Genomic DNA, 14,265 nt, shown 5'->3' on the forward strand with positions numbered 1-14,265 from the left:
TTAGTATGCCTAATTTATAAATTAAACTTTATCATAGGTATGTATAGGAAAAAACATAGTTTTACAGGGTGTGGTACTATCCGCAGTTTCAGGAATCCACTAGGGGTCCTGGAATGAATCCCCCGCATGGATAAGGGAGTACTATATAGATGATGTGAAATTCCAGTTGTATCCCCCCAAGAAGGATATGTTTATGTCCTAGCATTTTTTCAAAAATTACATTTACCCATCAGCTGGTGGAAGGTAATACAATGTAGCAATAGGGTGGGTTTGTATTCAGACCTATGTTCAAATCTGATTCTACTATATAGCAGTTATATGACTATGGATAAGTTATGGATAAGCACCTTCCTGTGCTTCTGTTTTATGATCTGAAAATGGGAGCAACTTTGCAGGCTTATAAGGAAAGCTTAGTAAGATTAGGTCTTATTACAGTCATTTTTATCATCATAATACTTGGGAAAATGGTTTAAGCCTAGCCATCCTTCCCTAAGTTTTGCTAGCTACCAGTGCAGTTTCTCCTGTTTGTTCAGATGCCAGGGCGCTTGTCCTTAGCAGCAAGTGGAGTCCATCTTTGTGTTTTGAAAAGGCAAGTTCATTTGGCCCAATTTCACATCATTTTCCTACGTTTAGAAAGTTTGTTCAGAACAAAAGTGATGACAATTCTGCCAGCCTTAGCTCTCCACAGTGGTGGTCATGCTTTTATTTGTGACTAGCTTTCTGCCCAGCATTTTAATTCTAAAACTATCATGCTGGTGGAACTTCTCTGGTGGTCCGGTGGCTAAGCTTCTGAGCTCCCAATTCAGGGGGTCCAGGTTTGATCCCTGGTCAGGGAACTAGACCCCATATGCAACTAACAGTTTGCATGCCACAACTAAAAATCCAGCATGCCACAACGAATATTAAAGATCCTGTGTGCTGCAACTAAGAACCAGTGCAGCCAAATAAATAAGTCAGTAAATGTTTTTAAGAAAACAAAGCAGTGTCCCTGGTGGTCCGCTAGTTTTAAGAATCCGCCTTGCAACGCAGGGGACACAAGTTCGATCTCTGGTCTGGAAGGACCCCACTTGCTGTGGGGCAGCTGGGCCTGTGTGCCACAGCTATTGAGCCCCACGCTCTGGAGCCCACAGGCTGCAGCTGCTGAGCCCTTGTGCTGCAACTGCTGAAGACCATGTGCCCTAGAGCCTGTGCTCTACTACAAGAGAAGCCACCACAGTAAGCCCATGCTCCACAGCTAAAGAGTAGCCCCTGCTCTCTGCAAATAGAGAAAACCTGCACACAGCAACCAAGACCCAGTGCAGCCAAAAAAAAAAAATTAAAAGTAAATATGTTAGAGCAAGTATTAAGCTCTGGAAGTAGATTCTGAAAATTTGGAGAATGTCATTTGTACCAGTGTGCTAGGGCTGCCAAATCATAATACCACAGGCTTAACAGAAGTTTGAGAGCCCCCTGGTGGTCTAGTGGTTGAGATTCACCACTTTCACTGCTGTGACAGAGGTTCAGTCCCTGGTTGGAAAACAGATACCATAAGCTGCATGGCTGAAAAACAAAGACGAAATTTACTTTCTCAGTTCTGGAGGCTGGGATTCCAAGATCAGGGTGCCAACAGTGTGGTTTCTGATGAGTTCCGTCTTCCTGGCTTGCAGATAACTACCTTCTCTCTGGGTCCTCAAAAGCTCTTTGTGTGTATACACTGGTGTCTCTTTCTAACCATGCTGCGCAGCATGCAAGATCTTAGTTCTCTGACTAGGGATTGACCCAGACCCCCTTCAGTGGAAACACAGAGTCCTGACCACTAGACTGCCAGGGAATTCCCTGGTGTCTCTTTTCTTATAAAGACATCAGGATTACAGCTCAACCCATATGACCTCATTTAACCTTAATCACCCCCTTTTAAGCTTTAGCTCCAAAATAAAGGCACGTTAGGGTTTAGGGCTTCAACATACAAATTTGGGTGGTTGGGGCACAGTTCAGTCCATAACATTAAAGACATACATCTGACCAATATAAAAAGAGGTCAGAAAAAAAAAATAAATAAAAATTTAAAAAAATAAAAAGAGGTCAGGCTTTTGAGGCAGATAAGGATTCATCAAAAAAGCAAGAGCATTCCAGAAAAACTTCTATTTCTGCTTTATTGACTATGCCAAAGCCTTTGTGTGGATCACAATAAACTGTGGAAAATTCTGAAAGAGATTGGAATACAGACCACCTGACCTGCTTCTTGAGAAACCTATATGCAGGTCAGGAAGCAACAGTTAGAACTGGACATGGAACAACAGACTGGTTCCAAATAGGAAAAGGAGTACGTCAAAGCTGTATATTGTCACCCTGCTTATTTAACTTCTATGCAGAGTACATCATGAGAAACGCTGGACTGGAAGAAATACAAGCTGGAATCAAGATTGCCAGGAGAAATATCAATAACCTCAGATATGCAGATGACACCACCCTTATGGCACAAAGTGAAGAGGAGCTAAAAGCCTCTTGATGAAAGTGAAAGAGGAGAGTGAAAGAGTTGGCTTAAAGCTCAACATTCAGAAAACGAAGATCATGGCATCCGGTCCCATCACTTCATGGGAAATAGATGGGGAAACAGTGGAAACAGTGTCAGACTTTGTTTGGGCTCCAATACTTTGGCCACCTCATGCGAAGAGTTGACTCATTGGAAAAGACCCTGATGCTGGGAGGGATTGGGGGCAGGAGGAGAAGGGGACGACAGAGGATGAGATGGCTGGATGGCATCACCGACTCAATACACATGAGTTTGGGTGAACTCCGGCAGTTTTTGGTGATGGACAGGGAGGCCTGGGGTGCTGCGGTTCATGGGGTCACAAAGAGTTGGACACGACTGAGCAACTGAACTGAACTGAACTGAGCTGAATGGCAGAAAATATTTGCAAATCACTTTTCTGGTAAGGAGTAATATCCAAAATAAATTCCAATTTAAACATGGGCAGAAGATCTCAATGGATATTTTTTCAAAGAAAGCATACTTAAAGATGACTGACAAGCACAAGAAAAATGATCAAAATCACTAATCATCAAGACAATGCAAATTAAAACCACAATAAAATAATCACCTTACCCGTCAAATTGGTTACTGTCAAAATGACCAGATGATATTGGCACGATGTAGAGCCAAGGGAGCCCTTGTGCACTGTGGGAATGTAAACTGGCACAGGTGCTATGGTAAATAGTATAGAGGTTCCTCAAAAAATTAAAAATAGAACTACAATATTATTCAATAATTCCAGTTCTGGGATTTAACTGAAGACAACAAAAACACTCATTTGAAAAGATAAATGCACCCAAATGTTAGTAGCAGCACTATTTACAAAAGCCAAGAAATGGAAACAACCTAAGTTCCATTGGTGGATGAATGGATAAAGAAGAGTGTGGTAGATACACACAGTGGAATATTATTCAGTCACAGAAATGGAGATCCTGCCATTTGCAACAACATGGACCTTAAGGGAATTACACCAAGTGAAATAGGGACAGAAAAACAAACACTGTATCAGCGAGTGAGTGATAGTTGCTCAGTCATGTCTAACTCTTTGTGACCCCATGGACTGTTAGCCTGCCAGGCTCCTCTGTCCATGGAATTCTCCAGGCAAGTATACTGGAGTGGGTTGCCATTTCTTCTTTCATTTATATTTGGAATCTAAGAAACAGAAAAAATCAAGCTCACAGATAGAACAAAGAATAGATCAGTGGTTGCCAGGGTGGGTAGTTGAAGGGTGGGCAAAATGGGTGAAAGGGATCAAAAGGTGCAGAATTACAGTTATAAAACGTCATGATGAGGTAATGTACTGCATAGTGACTATAGTTAATACTGTATTGCATATTTGAAAGCTGCTAAGATGAAAGTGAAAGAGGAGAGTGAAAAAGTTGTCTTAAAGCTCAACATTCAGAAAACGAAGATCATGGCATCTGGTCCCATCACTTCATGGGAAATAGATGGGGAAACAGTGGAAACAGTGTCAGACTTTATTTTGGGGGGGCTCCAAAATCACTGCGGATGGTGACTGCAGCCATGAAATTAAAGGATGCTTGCTCTTTGGAAGAAAAGTTATGACCAACCTAGATAGCATATTCAAAAGCAGAGACATTACTTTGCCGACTAAGGTCTGTCTAGTCAAGGCTGTGGTTTTTCCAGTGGTCATGTATGGATGTGAGAGTTGGACTGTGAAGAAGGCTGAGTGCCGAAGAATTGATGCTTTTGAACTGTGGTGTTGGAGAAGACTCTTGAGAGTCCCTTGGACTGCAAGGAGATCCAACCAGTCCATTCTGAAGGATTAGCCCTGGGATTTCTTTGGAAGGACTGATGCTAAAGCTGAAACTCCAGTACTTTGGCCACCTCCTGCGAAGAGTTGACTCATTGGAAAAGACTCTGATGCTGGGAGGGATTGGGGGCAGGAGGAAAAGGGGACGATAGAGGATGAGATGGCTGGATGGCATCACTGACCCGATGGACGTGAGTCTGAGTGAACTCCGGGAGTTGATGATGGACAGGGAAGCCTGGCGTGCTGCAATTCATGGGGTCGCAAAGAGTCAGACACGACTGAGCGACTGAACTGAACAGAACTGAAGATGCTAAAATAATAGACCTTAGAAGTCTTAATCATAAGAAAAAAGACAATATAGCTAGACTAACTGCAGTTATCATAATGTATACACTCACAATGTGTACAAATAAGTCATTATGTTGTACACTTGAAAGCAACATAATGTTAGAGGTCAATTATACCTCAATAAAAAAATTAATTCACCACTGGCTCCCATTCTTTTCTATACCTAATCCCAGATTCTTATCTAGATGAGGGACTTAAAATTAACCGGACAGCAGAACTAGAATTCTCAACTGATCATAAAGATTCATCTGTCCCAGGACCAGACAACTTGGGGGACAGGTAGGATTCCCATGATTTGGAATCAAAAATAAAGAATGTGACTTGGGCTTAACTCAGTGGTACTGTTCATACTTCAGAGCCCCCTGTGGACTCCATCTAAGACCACCTCTTTGCTTTACAAATAAAACTTCTATGAACATTTAAAAAAAACATAAATGTGACTGCTCCTTGGGGCATGAATGAGGATAGGAGTCTTAATTCCTAATAGTCAAGAATCTCCCCCAACCCACAACAAAGAATAAAAGACTGTGAATCAGAGACTAGGAGGTCCCTTTTTTGTCCTGTTCATAATTAGATCTTCAGGGTTCAGCATAGCACCTGACATGTAGACGAATAAAGCTTTTTTTTTTTTTCTCGACTAAAGCTTTGCTAACGGAAGAACTGCAGATCTGCAGCCCAGCAGGCAAGCCAGCACAGACATTCTGGGTTAAAGTCTGAGCAGTTGGGGTGAGGAAGACAGGCTTCGTGCCCTGTGTGCTGCAGCAGTTCTTGCCCTGGAGACTTACCCCCTTACAACCTAGGTTTTAATCTTTGCTATTCGCTTTGGGCAATGGGAAGTTATTCATTTTTCTTAGCTTCCTAGTGAATACAGTATATTAAGTGGAAAAAGTGAACTGCCACACCCAGATCCAGGCAGTTGGGTAATCACAATTTCTTCATAATAAAATGAATTTAGACTATATAATCTGTAAGATTCCTGCCAGCCCCAAAGTTCTATGATTAAATAGACTAAAAGTTAAGGGAAATAGGACATTCATTAAACAAATATGTACTACTATGACTTTGTGCTGAAAACAAGGGATAAAAATATCATTAAGGTGGTCTGTCCTGGAAGTGTGTAAAGCCAACTGAGAAAATAAACACTAAATCCTTAAAACACTGTGTAAACTTCATGAGGTAACATTTCTTGAGCACTTACTATATGCTAATACCGTCCCAAGCACTTTACAATTTAACCTCATAATTCTATTAGATAGGTACTATTATTATCCCCATTCCTCAGTTAAAGAAACTGACATAAAGAGTTAAATAACTTACCAGTAAATGGCAGAGCAAGTTATCTGTATTCAGGGCCCATATTCAACCACATGGCAATTAGTTGGATTCCCAGGATAGGAGACCCAGGAGTGTCATGGATGAGGGCACTCAGACTCTTTCCCTACAAGTTCCTCAGATTTTGTGACATCAAGAGGGTTTTGATCACATTTTCTTTGGCCCCTTGGTGAGGTCTCCATCAACTTAACAGACAACTATGAGAAAAACCATCTCTTCAGAGTCCACAGAGAGCTGGGTTCAAATTCTAGGGTTACCACTTTACTGGTGAACTTGACCAAATCTAATTCTCATTTGCTTAATGGGAGTAACAGTGCTTTACTGGGAGGTCAGGAGGATTAAATATTAAGTCAAACCAGATGAAATGGTTGTTTCTGGAAGTTAAAAACAGCGGTGGAATCTATCAAAATAGTTAGCTTTCCTTTGTGCTTCTCCTAGCCCATCTGGGGCACTCTCCCGCTCCACTCTTCGGGTGGCCCTGGAGATTCGTTAAGTTGCGCACTGCTGACCTGCCCTGTGAAAGCTAGTAAATTAGCCTTGGGACAGCCTCATGAGATTTGGCAATTACTACAAGGATCTAGAACTACTTTCCAGCCAGCCAAAAGTACATCCCTTGGGGACGAGAGGAGTCAAGAGCCACGAAAGTCCTGTGCCCCGACACAAACTCAGCGCGCTTTCGCTTTTCTTCCCAAGTCCTATTTTGTCTTTGTTATCGCTATAAGACAGGTACTGATGTTGGTTGCATTTTGAAACGTGGAAACTGAGGCTTAGAGAGGGTCAGGCCTCATCCAAGGTCTCGGGCATTGCGCAGTGCTGGCAATAACGAGGGTCTGGTGTTATATCTATCAGGCAAAGAACTGCCTCTGGTTGTGTGCCCTCCACAAGGTCCTTGAACCTTTCTCTCCGACCTGTTTCATCTTCTGGAGAAGGGCGTTATTAACTCCCTTTCTCCTACCGCTCGCTTTCCGATTCAATCCAGCCTCTCTCCGGCCCGCCCTTGGGGTGCTCCGGCTGTGGCGAGAGGACCAGTGCGGAGACACTGCGGAGAAAGCGCAGGCATCAGGGCTTTGAGTGTGCTGGCGCACAGCCGCAGCTCCCCGGAAATACTGATATTTACTTTCGACCAGCGATAGAACTTGGCTTGACATCACCAGGTTCAGGCCGACTGCCAGAGACAATCAAGCGCCATAACGGAGGAACTGAAACAACCTAACCCCGGAAAGGCGGGACAGTTGTGCCAATCCCACAGCAGGCGGGGCCAGAAAGCTCGGGTGGGCACGGCCCGCGCCTGCGCGCCGCCATCTTGCTCCAGGAGGGACCGCCTCCCTGCCGTCTGGCGGCTGGTTAGCCAGAAGGCGGGGCTTCGCGACTCGGCGGGGCGTGGCCGGGCGATGGCGACCGCGGATCCCGACGGGCAGGCTGCGCCCTCTATCCCGGGACCCCGGCCCAGCGGGACGGAAGCTGCGGGGCTGCCCTCCGGGCGAAGCGGCATTGGAGCCCCCCGGTTGGGGGAGCGGATCCCGGCGGCTGTGGAGAAGCGGGGCCCGTACATGGTGGCGCGCGCGCCTTCCATTCAGGCCAAGCTGCGTGAGTGCGGCCGGATGAGGGGTCTCTGCTTGGGCGGGCTGCCGCGTTCCCGGGCTGGCTCCGGAGCGCCGCTGGGGCGACCCCGGAGGGGCAAATGCAGCCCGCTCCCGCACCCGAAAATCTGTTCGGAGAGCGGGCCCCTGGCGTTTGGGAGACACGGCGGAGTAGGGATGAGCCCGCTGATCTGGGCCCTTTGACTTCCAGAGAAGCACCGGGACCTGGCCAAGGCGGTTCTGCGGAGAAAAGGCATGCTGGGGGCCGCGCCGAACCGCCCCGACTCTTCAGGGAAAAGGTCTCAGCAGGCGCCACCTCCTCTGTGCAAGCGTTTTCACAGTAGGCCCTAGTGCTCAGGCTGGGAGACCGAGTACCCACGTTTAAAGCCGAGTTAGTCATTCCCCTGACGCCGGCCTGTCGGGTTCACTGTTTAAAAATGGAAAGAGGAACGACCTTTTCTTTCCTTTCCAGGGTGTGATGGTGTCGAGGAAAGAGCTTTGTTATGAGTTTTGTCAGTTCTTAGGGTCAATCACTGTCTAAATTAGGGAGGAGCATAGTGGCTGGGGTCCCCAGGATTGAGGATGGAGAGCAGCGTGGGAACAGCTAGGACTGTGATTTTTTCCTTAACAGAATGGTAAGCGCTGAGGGCTGGATAGGATCTTCACCAGGGCTTGAGCGAAGGCAGTTGAAGGAATTTGCCTAAGGACTTTGATTTTTCTGTTCTCAGGTTAAATAAGGTGGGGAGATGGGGCTTTTCCTGATTCTTAGAAGAGGAGGTGTGCTTATCCTCAGAAGTAGCAGGGGGAGCGGTGTGGGGAAGTGCACATACTAAGGAGCTGTAGCGGGATACACGGCAGGCAATGGTGGCTGTCCAGGTAGCAGATAAGCCAGGAGCAGTGCAGTCAGTTTTTTTGTTTTCCCCATAAGGGCGAGGACGCTGGCTTTCCCTGTGAAATGCTGGCATTGCATCTATGCTTGGTCTCTCCCCCATCTCCCCTCAGGTCAGTGAAGTTTAACAAGGGCTACACTGCTCTTAGTCAGAGTCCAGATGAAAACCTGGTGTCCCTCGACTCTGACAGGTAAGTGCTGTCCTTGGAAATACCCCTTGGGGAGTGCCTTGGATAACATTGCAGACGACTTGCTTCGCTTTTTCCCTGTCTCTTCCAAGACCTTTTGTGCATGTTCCAGGGCTGCTGCTTCAGAGCACTGTCTCTTCCGGGATGGCTTGCTTAGAGGACTCATAGGTGACCTTGCTGCTCTTGGATGTGAAGCACCAACCTTGTCTGGGGGAGTCATCCTGCCCTATTATGTCTGCATTATTAGTGACAGTGACTCTGTCCCTGATGGAGCCAAGAAGGAGCCATGGATACTCATGGCGGATTATGGGTTTGAGCTCTGTGGTGTGTGGTCTTTGCTTCACAAGTCCTCCAGACTCCCTTGCATGTTGTGCACCTTGCCACTTGTAGCTGTGCTCCGCAGGCATCTCCCTGAACTGACTGTCTTCCTCTTGTCCTAGTGATGGAGAGCTGGAATCCAGATACTCCTCCGGGTATTCCTCTGCAGAGGCAAGTCCAGAGTACTTTTCTGTGGCGGGGCCAGGCTGCAGGCAGTGTCATAGCCACTGCCAGACGCTTGTCTAGTTCCTGCCGTATACATGGCACTGCATCAGACTTCCTGCGTGTTCTCCAGTCTTCTACTCTGCCCTATTCCCCTAGCAGAAGTTTAGGCGTCTGAAGAGGACTGTTGAAAGTCCAGGAGACTATGTGTGCGCTGCATGCTAAGTCTCTTCAATCGTGTCTTGACTCTTTGCGACCCTATGGATTATAGCCCACTGGGCTCCTCTGTCCATGGGATTCTCCAGGCAAGAATACTGCAGTGGGTTGCCATGCCCTCCTCCAGGGGAATCTTCCCAACCCAGGGATTGAACCAGAATCTCATGTCTCCTGCACTGGCAGGCGGGTTCTTTACCACTGGTGTCACCGAGGAGACTACAGACCTTTTTTTTTGGCTTATAGGATTTTCAATCCCTAACCAGGGATCAAACTCACACCCTCTGCATTGGAAGTATAGAGTCTTAACCACTGGACTGACCACCAGGGAAATCCCCAGACTCTTAGGGCTGGAAATGACCTCACAAGTCTTCTAATCCAAGCCACCACTTAGAAAAGGAATCCTCTCAATGAATCTCAGCTAAATGCTTATTTGAATGCTTCTTGTAATTGGGTACGCACTACCTCCAAGAAACCTTGCTGCCTGTCTTCCCCTGCAACACACACAATTCAGGTAGCTCATAGAGAAGTCTTCCTTGTTAACTGGAAAAGTCTCCTGCAGGTTGGACTTGGTGGTCTTAGTCCTGTCTCCAGTGACAGAGTAATTCTACTCTGCCTTCTTTTGATCATCTTTTACCTGAGATCAGCATTCCTGTCCCTCCCCTTTCCATCCTCCAAGCTTGCTTACTTCCAGGCCAGATAAATTCTGTTCCTCCTGTGTTCCATCTGTGGGAACTGTGACTGAGATAGATACTCCTGGGCTGGCCTTTTGGACAAGTGACTGTCCCAGAGTAAAACAGGGACCGAAGGTTCTGGCATCTGTGGCTTACTGCTTTTGACAGAGGTGAAGTGCTGGGGACCTGACTGTATACCACTGGTATTTCTTCCTCATGCTCCTGGAAACCCTTGGCCACCCCGAGTTTCTGCCAGAGAATACAGTTTGCAAATTGTATCCTCCTTGAATATCTAGGTGCCTAAGATTGTTAGAACAAAGAAAAGAAAAATAAGCCAAGAGCCAGAGAAGTCCTACACCCCCCCCGTCTCATGTGCCTTCTGCTCAGTGGAACTGGTGAAGCCAGGCTGACAGGTTCTGCTTTGCAAGGAATGAGCTCTGTTGGCATCAAAGAGAAACATTGGCAGTGCAGAAGCAGCTCTTCCCCACCCTATTCTACTCTAACCCATTTTCCTCCACGGTTCTACTCCATTGTTCTGGTACCATTGTTCCATACTCTTCAGCCTTCATAGGAACCAATCTGGGTTCACAGTGGTAATGGTCAGGGCTTGACTTTCAGACATAACCTCGAATCTCACATTTATATCACCTGCCTTGGGATTCTTTAGTGAGGGCAGCTTCCTTGGGGCACGTGACAGTGCAGCCTGGACAGTCCTGGCTCAGGTCCCCAGATGTCCCCCACCCCCTGCTGGGTGAGACACAGGTAGGAAAAGGTAGCACTTCTTCCTGTAGTCCAGGGATGTGCAGGCCTGGCCTGAGGGTGGAGCACGGACAGGAGGAAATGGACAGTAAGCTCCAGTGAGGCAATGTGGGTCTGCTTTTGGGGCCGCAGTCATTTCTGCCTTGTGGCCTGGCTTATAGTTCTCTCCTCTCCTGCTCTTAGCAGGTGAACCAGGATGTGAGCCGGCAGCTGCTCCAGGACGGGTATCACTTGGATGAGATTCCAGATGATGAGGACTTGGACCTAATTCCCCCCAAGCCTATGACCTCAACGTGCTCCTGCTGCTGGTGCTGTCTTGGGGCCTCTTCGTCCTGTACCCTCCAGTAGACATAACCCTCTAGGACAGGTCCTGCTCACCATGCCTGCAGAGTCCTATTGACCCTGTGTCGGTCACAAGAGTGCGGTGGGAACCCACTGCTGTCAACCCCAGGATCACTGGAGACACTGACCCTCTGGGAAAGGCAGTGACTGCAGTTACCCCAAACCTGGTGCTTCTCAGGCCAGAGGCCCCCATCTGGGTCATAGGGTGACAGGGGGAGTCCTGCAGTTCTCCTCTGCTGTTGGAGTAGCATTTGGAGAAACCGCTTTAATAAGGGCAGGAACATAGGAATTCTGTTTCTTATGCTGAGTGACAAAACTGGCGAGGAGAGAAACTTACAGACGTCTTGATTGGTATTTGTCATGATGCCTTGTGGAGGGAAAAAGGGAGCTTCTGTGCCCAGGCTGTGCTGGCTGGTGTTGCATGGAGGCAGAAAATAGCACTTTATGGCTTGCAGCTGGGAGTCTGAAAAAGAATTTAACTATTTGGGGCCAGTTCAGCTCAGGAAATTCCATATTCTCTTCAGGCTCCAAGATGGGTTACATGTTTGCCGGTTGTTCCTGTATGACTGTGGCAAGAGTACGGCAAGTTGCTCGCTGGCACAGCCTGATCAAGGCTTCCAGAATCCTTGGAAGCTGAGCATTCCCAACTGGTCCACGTGTCTGCGAGAGCTTAGTAACTTGGTTAGTCCACTCCTAGTTAGAGAAAACTAACTCTGCTCCACCAGGTAGACAAAATTTCTTCCCTTGGTTGCCCTTCTTCACCTTGGTCTCAGCTAGTATCTTCCTCCAGTCTTTGATCTAAGGCTGAACGGAGGTTCTGGCGCTGGCCACAGAAGCCTGCAGTTTCTGGTTACCAGCAGAGGGAGCTGCAGGAGCAGTTAGGTGCCTTCCCGTTTGGATTTTTGTTTTTTTTTTTCTGGTTTGTGAGATCTTAGTGCCCCAACCAGGGAGGGGTGGAACTCAGGCCCCTCAAGTGGAAGTTCAGAATCCTAACCACTGAACTACCAGGGAATTCCCTCATTTGTTTAACATTTTACACTTGGGCAGCAGCAGTGGGTGAACTGTATACTGCACAGCTGTGTGGGCCCTGACATAGGCTGACAGGATGAGGAGGGACCTGTGAAAGCTCCCAGCTATCCCTCCCACCCCAACCTAAGGAGATAATCTTACCATTGCAGAGGGCTTCCCTCCACCCTAGTGAGAGCCATTCTGTTGCATCCAGATTCCTCTGACCACAGTGGATACTCAAGATTGGGCTTCACCTTCAGCCCCCACTTTGAACATAGCAAAGACAGGCATAATCTCCCGTGACCCCTACTAGATTGCATCTCTTGCTGTACCAGGCGTCTCTGTGGAGTTTTTCAGTGGTTCTTTTTTTTTTTTTTTTTGCCTTACCTAAAACCAGATGGAGCTGAATGGGAGTGGACAGGGGTAGGGTGGTCAGGATTGAGGTGTGGTCCCGACTTGGGAACTTGCCCAGCCTCTTGCTTCATTTTGTTAGGACAGAGTGTTTGACAGCTGCTGGGGGTGAGGATGGCAGTGGGCCCCCAATACCAAGGCCCTCCTCCAGTGGCTGTTGTTATAAAGCCACACTGGTATATTTGGCTACCCCTCTCCCTGGAATGTTTCAGGGCCGGTTGACCCTGAGTGAGAGGCATTACCTTTGTAGAAAAAGTTGCAGGAACATCATATAGCAAGGCAGGGTAGAAATGGTCAATTGCTTGGGGCTAAGAAGCCATGGGCTAGAAAGTCACCAATAAAAGCACCAAGGTGTCTAGAACCAAACTGCCTTAATAGTAAGAGTGCTGGGGTGTTGTGCAGGTGGCGGCACTCTGGGGAGACGCCTTATCTCATGGATAGGAGTGGTACTGTATGGCATTTACAGAACTCTTGGCTTAGGCTTCTACAGCTTTGTAAGTTTGTAGAAATAAATACAGTCATGCTGTTGAGCTGTCTCTGTGTTGCCACAGGATTTTTAAGAAAAGCCTAGACCATGGCCATTGCCCCTTCTGAATTCTGAAATGAAGAAGTAGCTTAACAGCCCTAACTGACCATTCTGCCAAGGGCCACCCCTCCTTTCTCCTGTTCCCAGTGGGTGCCATTTTCAGTCCTCATTGGAAACCATGGAAGTCATGTCTGTTTTGTGACCCCATGGACTGTAGCCCACCAGGCTGCTCTGTCCATGGAATTTCCCAGGCAAGAACACTGGAGTGGTTTGCCATTTCCTTCTCCAGTGGATCTTCCCAACCCAGGGATCAAACCCATGTCTCCTGCATTGGCAGGTGCGTTCTTTATCACTGAGCTACCTTATCACTTCTCTTTAGAATGAGTTCCCTTTGGCAGACCCTTCTCAGGTTTTTTTGTTTTTGGCTTATGGGAGGTATTTTTGTTTGCTTGATTTTTTTCAGCTGAAGAAAATTTATTGGAGGCAAACCCCAAAACAGAGGGGCTGAAATTTTTTGCAGGTAGTTTCCTGGAATTCTATTGTACAGGTCTAATGTGGACATACTCTTGCCTAGAGAATCCTATGGACAGAGGAGCCTGGTGGGCTGCTGTCCATGGGGTCGCACAGAGTCGGACACAACTGAAGCGACTTAGCATGCATGCATGCATTGGAGAAGGAAATGGCAACCCACTCCATTATTCTTGCCTGGAGAATCCCAGGGACAGAGGAGCCTGGTTGGCTGCCGTCTATGGGGTCGTACAGAGTCAGACACGACTGAAGCGACTTAGCAGTAGCAGCAATGTGGACAATGGCCCAGAAAGATGCTTTTGTGTGAGAATAATCCCTTATCAACAGGAAGGAGCCACTAGCCTGGGTGTCTGCTTAGTCTGGGATGACAGGAGCTAAGACTGCCAGTCAGAAACCACAGTGGCAAAACACAGCTATACAACCTCCTGCAGAGGGTGTCCCACCTCTAGAGGGTAAGCACAGGGACAGTAGATGCCCGTGTAGGTTCTTCCTGCCATTGAAGGAAAAAAGGAACTAGGTTTCTCTTCACAAGTTGGATTGTCCTGTCCTTCAGTCCCCACTTCTGCAGTGACTGAATGTGCTCTAAAGAAGTGGTTGACAACCTTTCTCTGTGAAGGACCAGTGAGTACTTTTGGCTTTGCACCGACTCAGCTTTGCCATTGTAGCCTGAAAAGCAGCTGAATGGTATGCAAAGAAAGGGC

At 47.4% G+C, this 14,265-nt stretch overlaps 1 protein-coding gene across 4 annotated transcripts; it reads left to right on the forward strand.

The window, feature by feature from the left end:
- Positions 1–7,269: 7,269 nt before the first annotated feature.
- Positions 7,270–13,046, forward strand: FAM219B (family with sequence similarity 219 member B). 4 transcript variants are annotated; one of them, XM_069560211.1, is made up of 5 exons: positions 7,270–7,553; positions 7,758–7,845; positions 8,549–8,626; positions 9,064–9,112; positions 10,936–13,046. In XM_069560211.1, exons 1-5 carry the CDS (start codon positions 7,358–7,360, stop codon positions 11,095–11,097), a joined length of 573 nt encoding a protein of 190 aa, XP_069416312.1. In that variant the 5' UTR covers positions 7,270–7,357; the 3' UTR covers positions 11,098–13,046. The 4 variants fall into 4 exon arrangements, with proteins under 4 accessions (XP_069416312.1, XP_069416311.1, XP_069416309.1 ...); XM_069560210.1 differs by having other exon boundaries at positions 7,278–7,553; positions 10,933–13,046; XM_069560208.1 differs by having other exon boundaries at positions 7,305–7,553; positions 8,736–9,112; positions 10,933–13,046.
- Positions 13,047–14,265: the final 1,219 nt, after the last annotated feature.

The sequence above is a fragment of the Ovis canadensis genome, chromosome 18, assembly GCF_042477335.2.
Source record: "Ovis canadensis isolate MfBH-ARS-UI-01 breed Bighorn chromosome 18, ARS-UI_OviCan_v2, whole genome shotgun sequence".
NCBI classification, from domain to species: Eukaryota; Metazoa; Chordata; class Mammalia; order Artiodactyla; family Bovidae; genus Ovis; species Ovis canadensis.

What these genes read in the sequence shown, in the direction of transcription:
- FAM219B (XM_069560208.1), top strand. Translation starts at nt 7,358, where the DNA reads ATGGCGACCGCGGATCCCGACGGGCAGGCTGCGCCCTCTATCCCGGGA. An exon ending in TTCCATTCAGGCCAAGCTGC is followed by an intron (nt 7,554 to 7,757) that starts GTGAGTGCGGCC and finishes TTTGACTTCCAG; the next exon opens with AGAAGCACCGGGACCTGGCC. An exon ending in GTGTCCCTCGACTCTGACAG is followed by an intron (nt 8,627 to 8,735) that starts GTAAGTGCTGTC and finishes TGCATGTTCCAG; the next exon opens with GGCTGCTGCTTCAGAGCACT.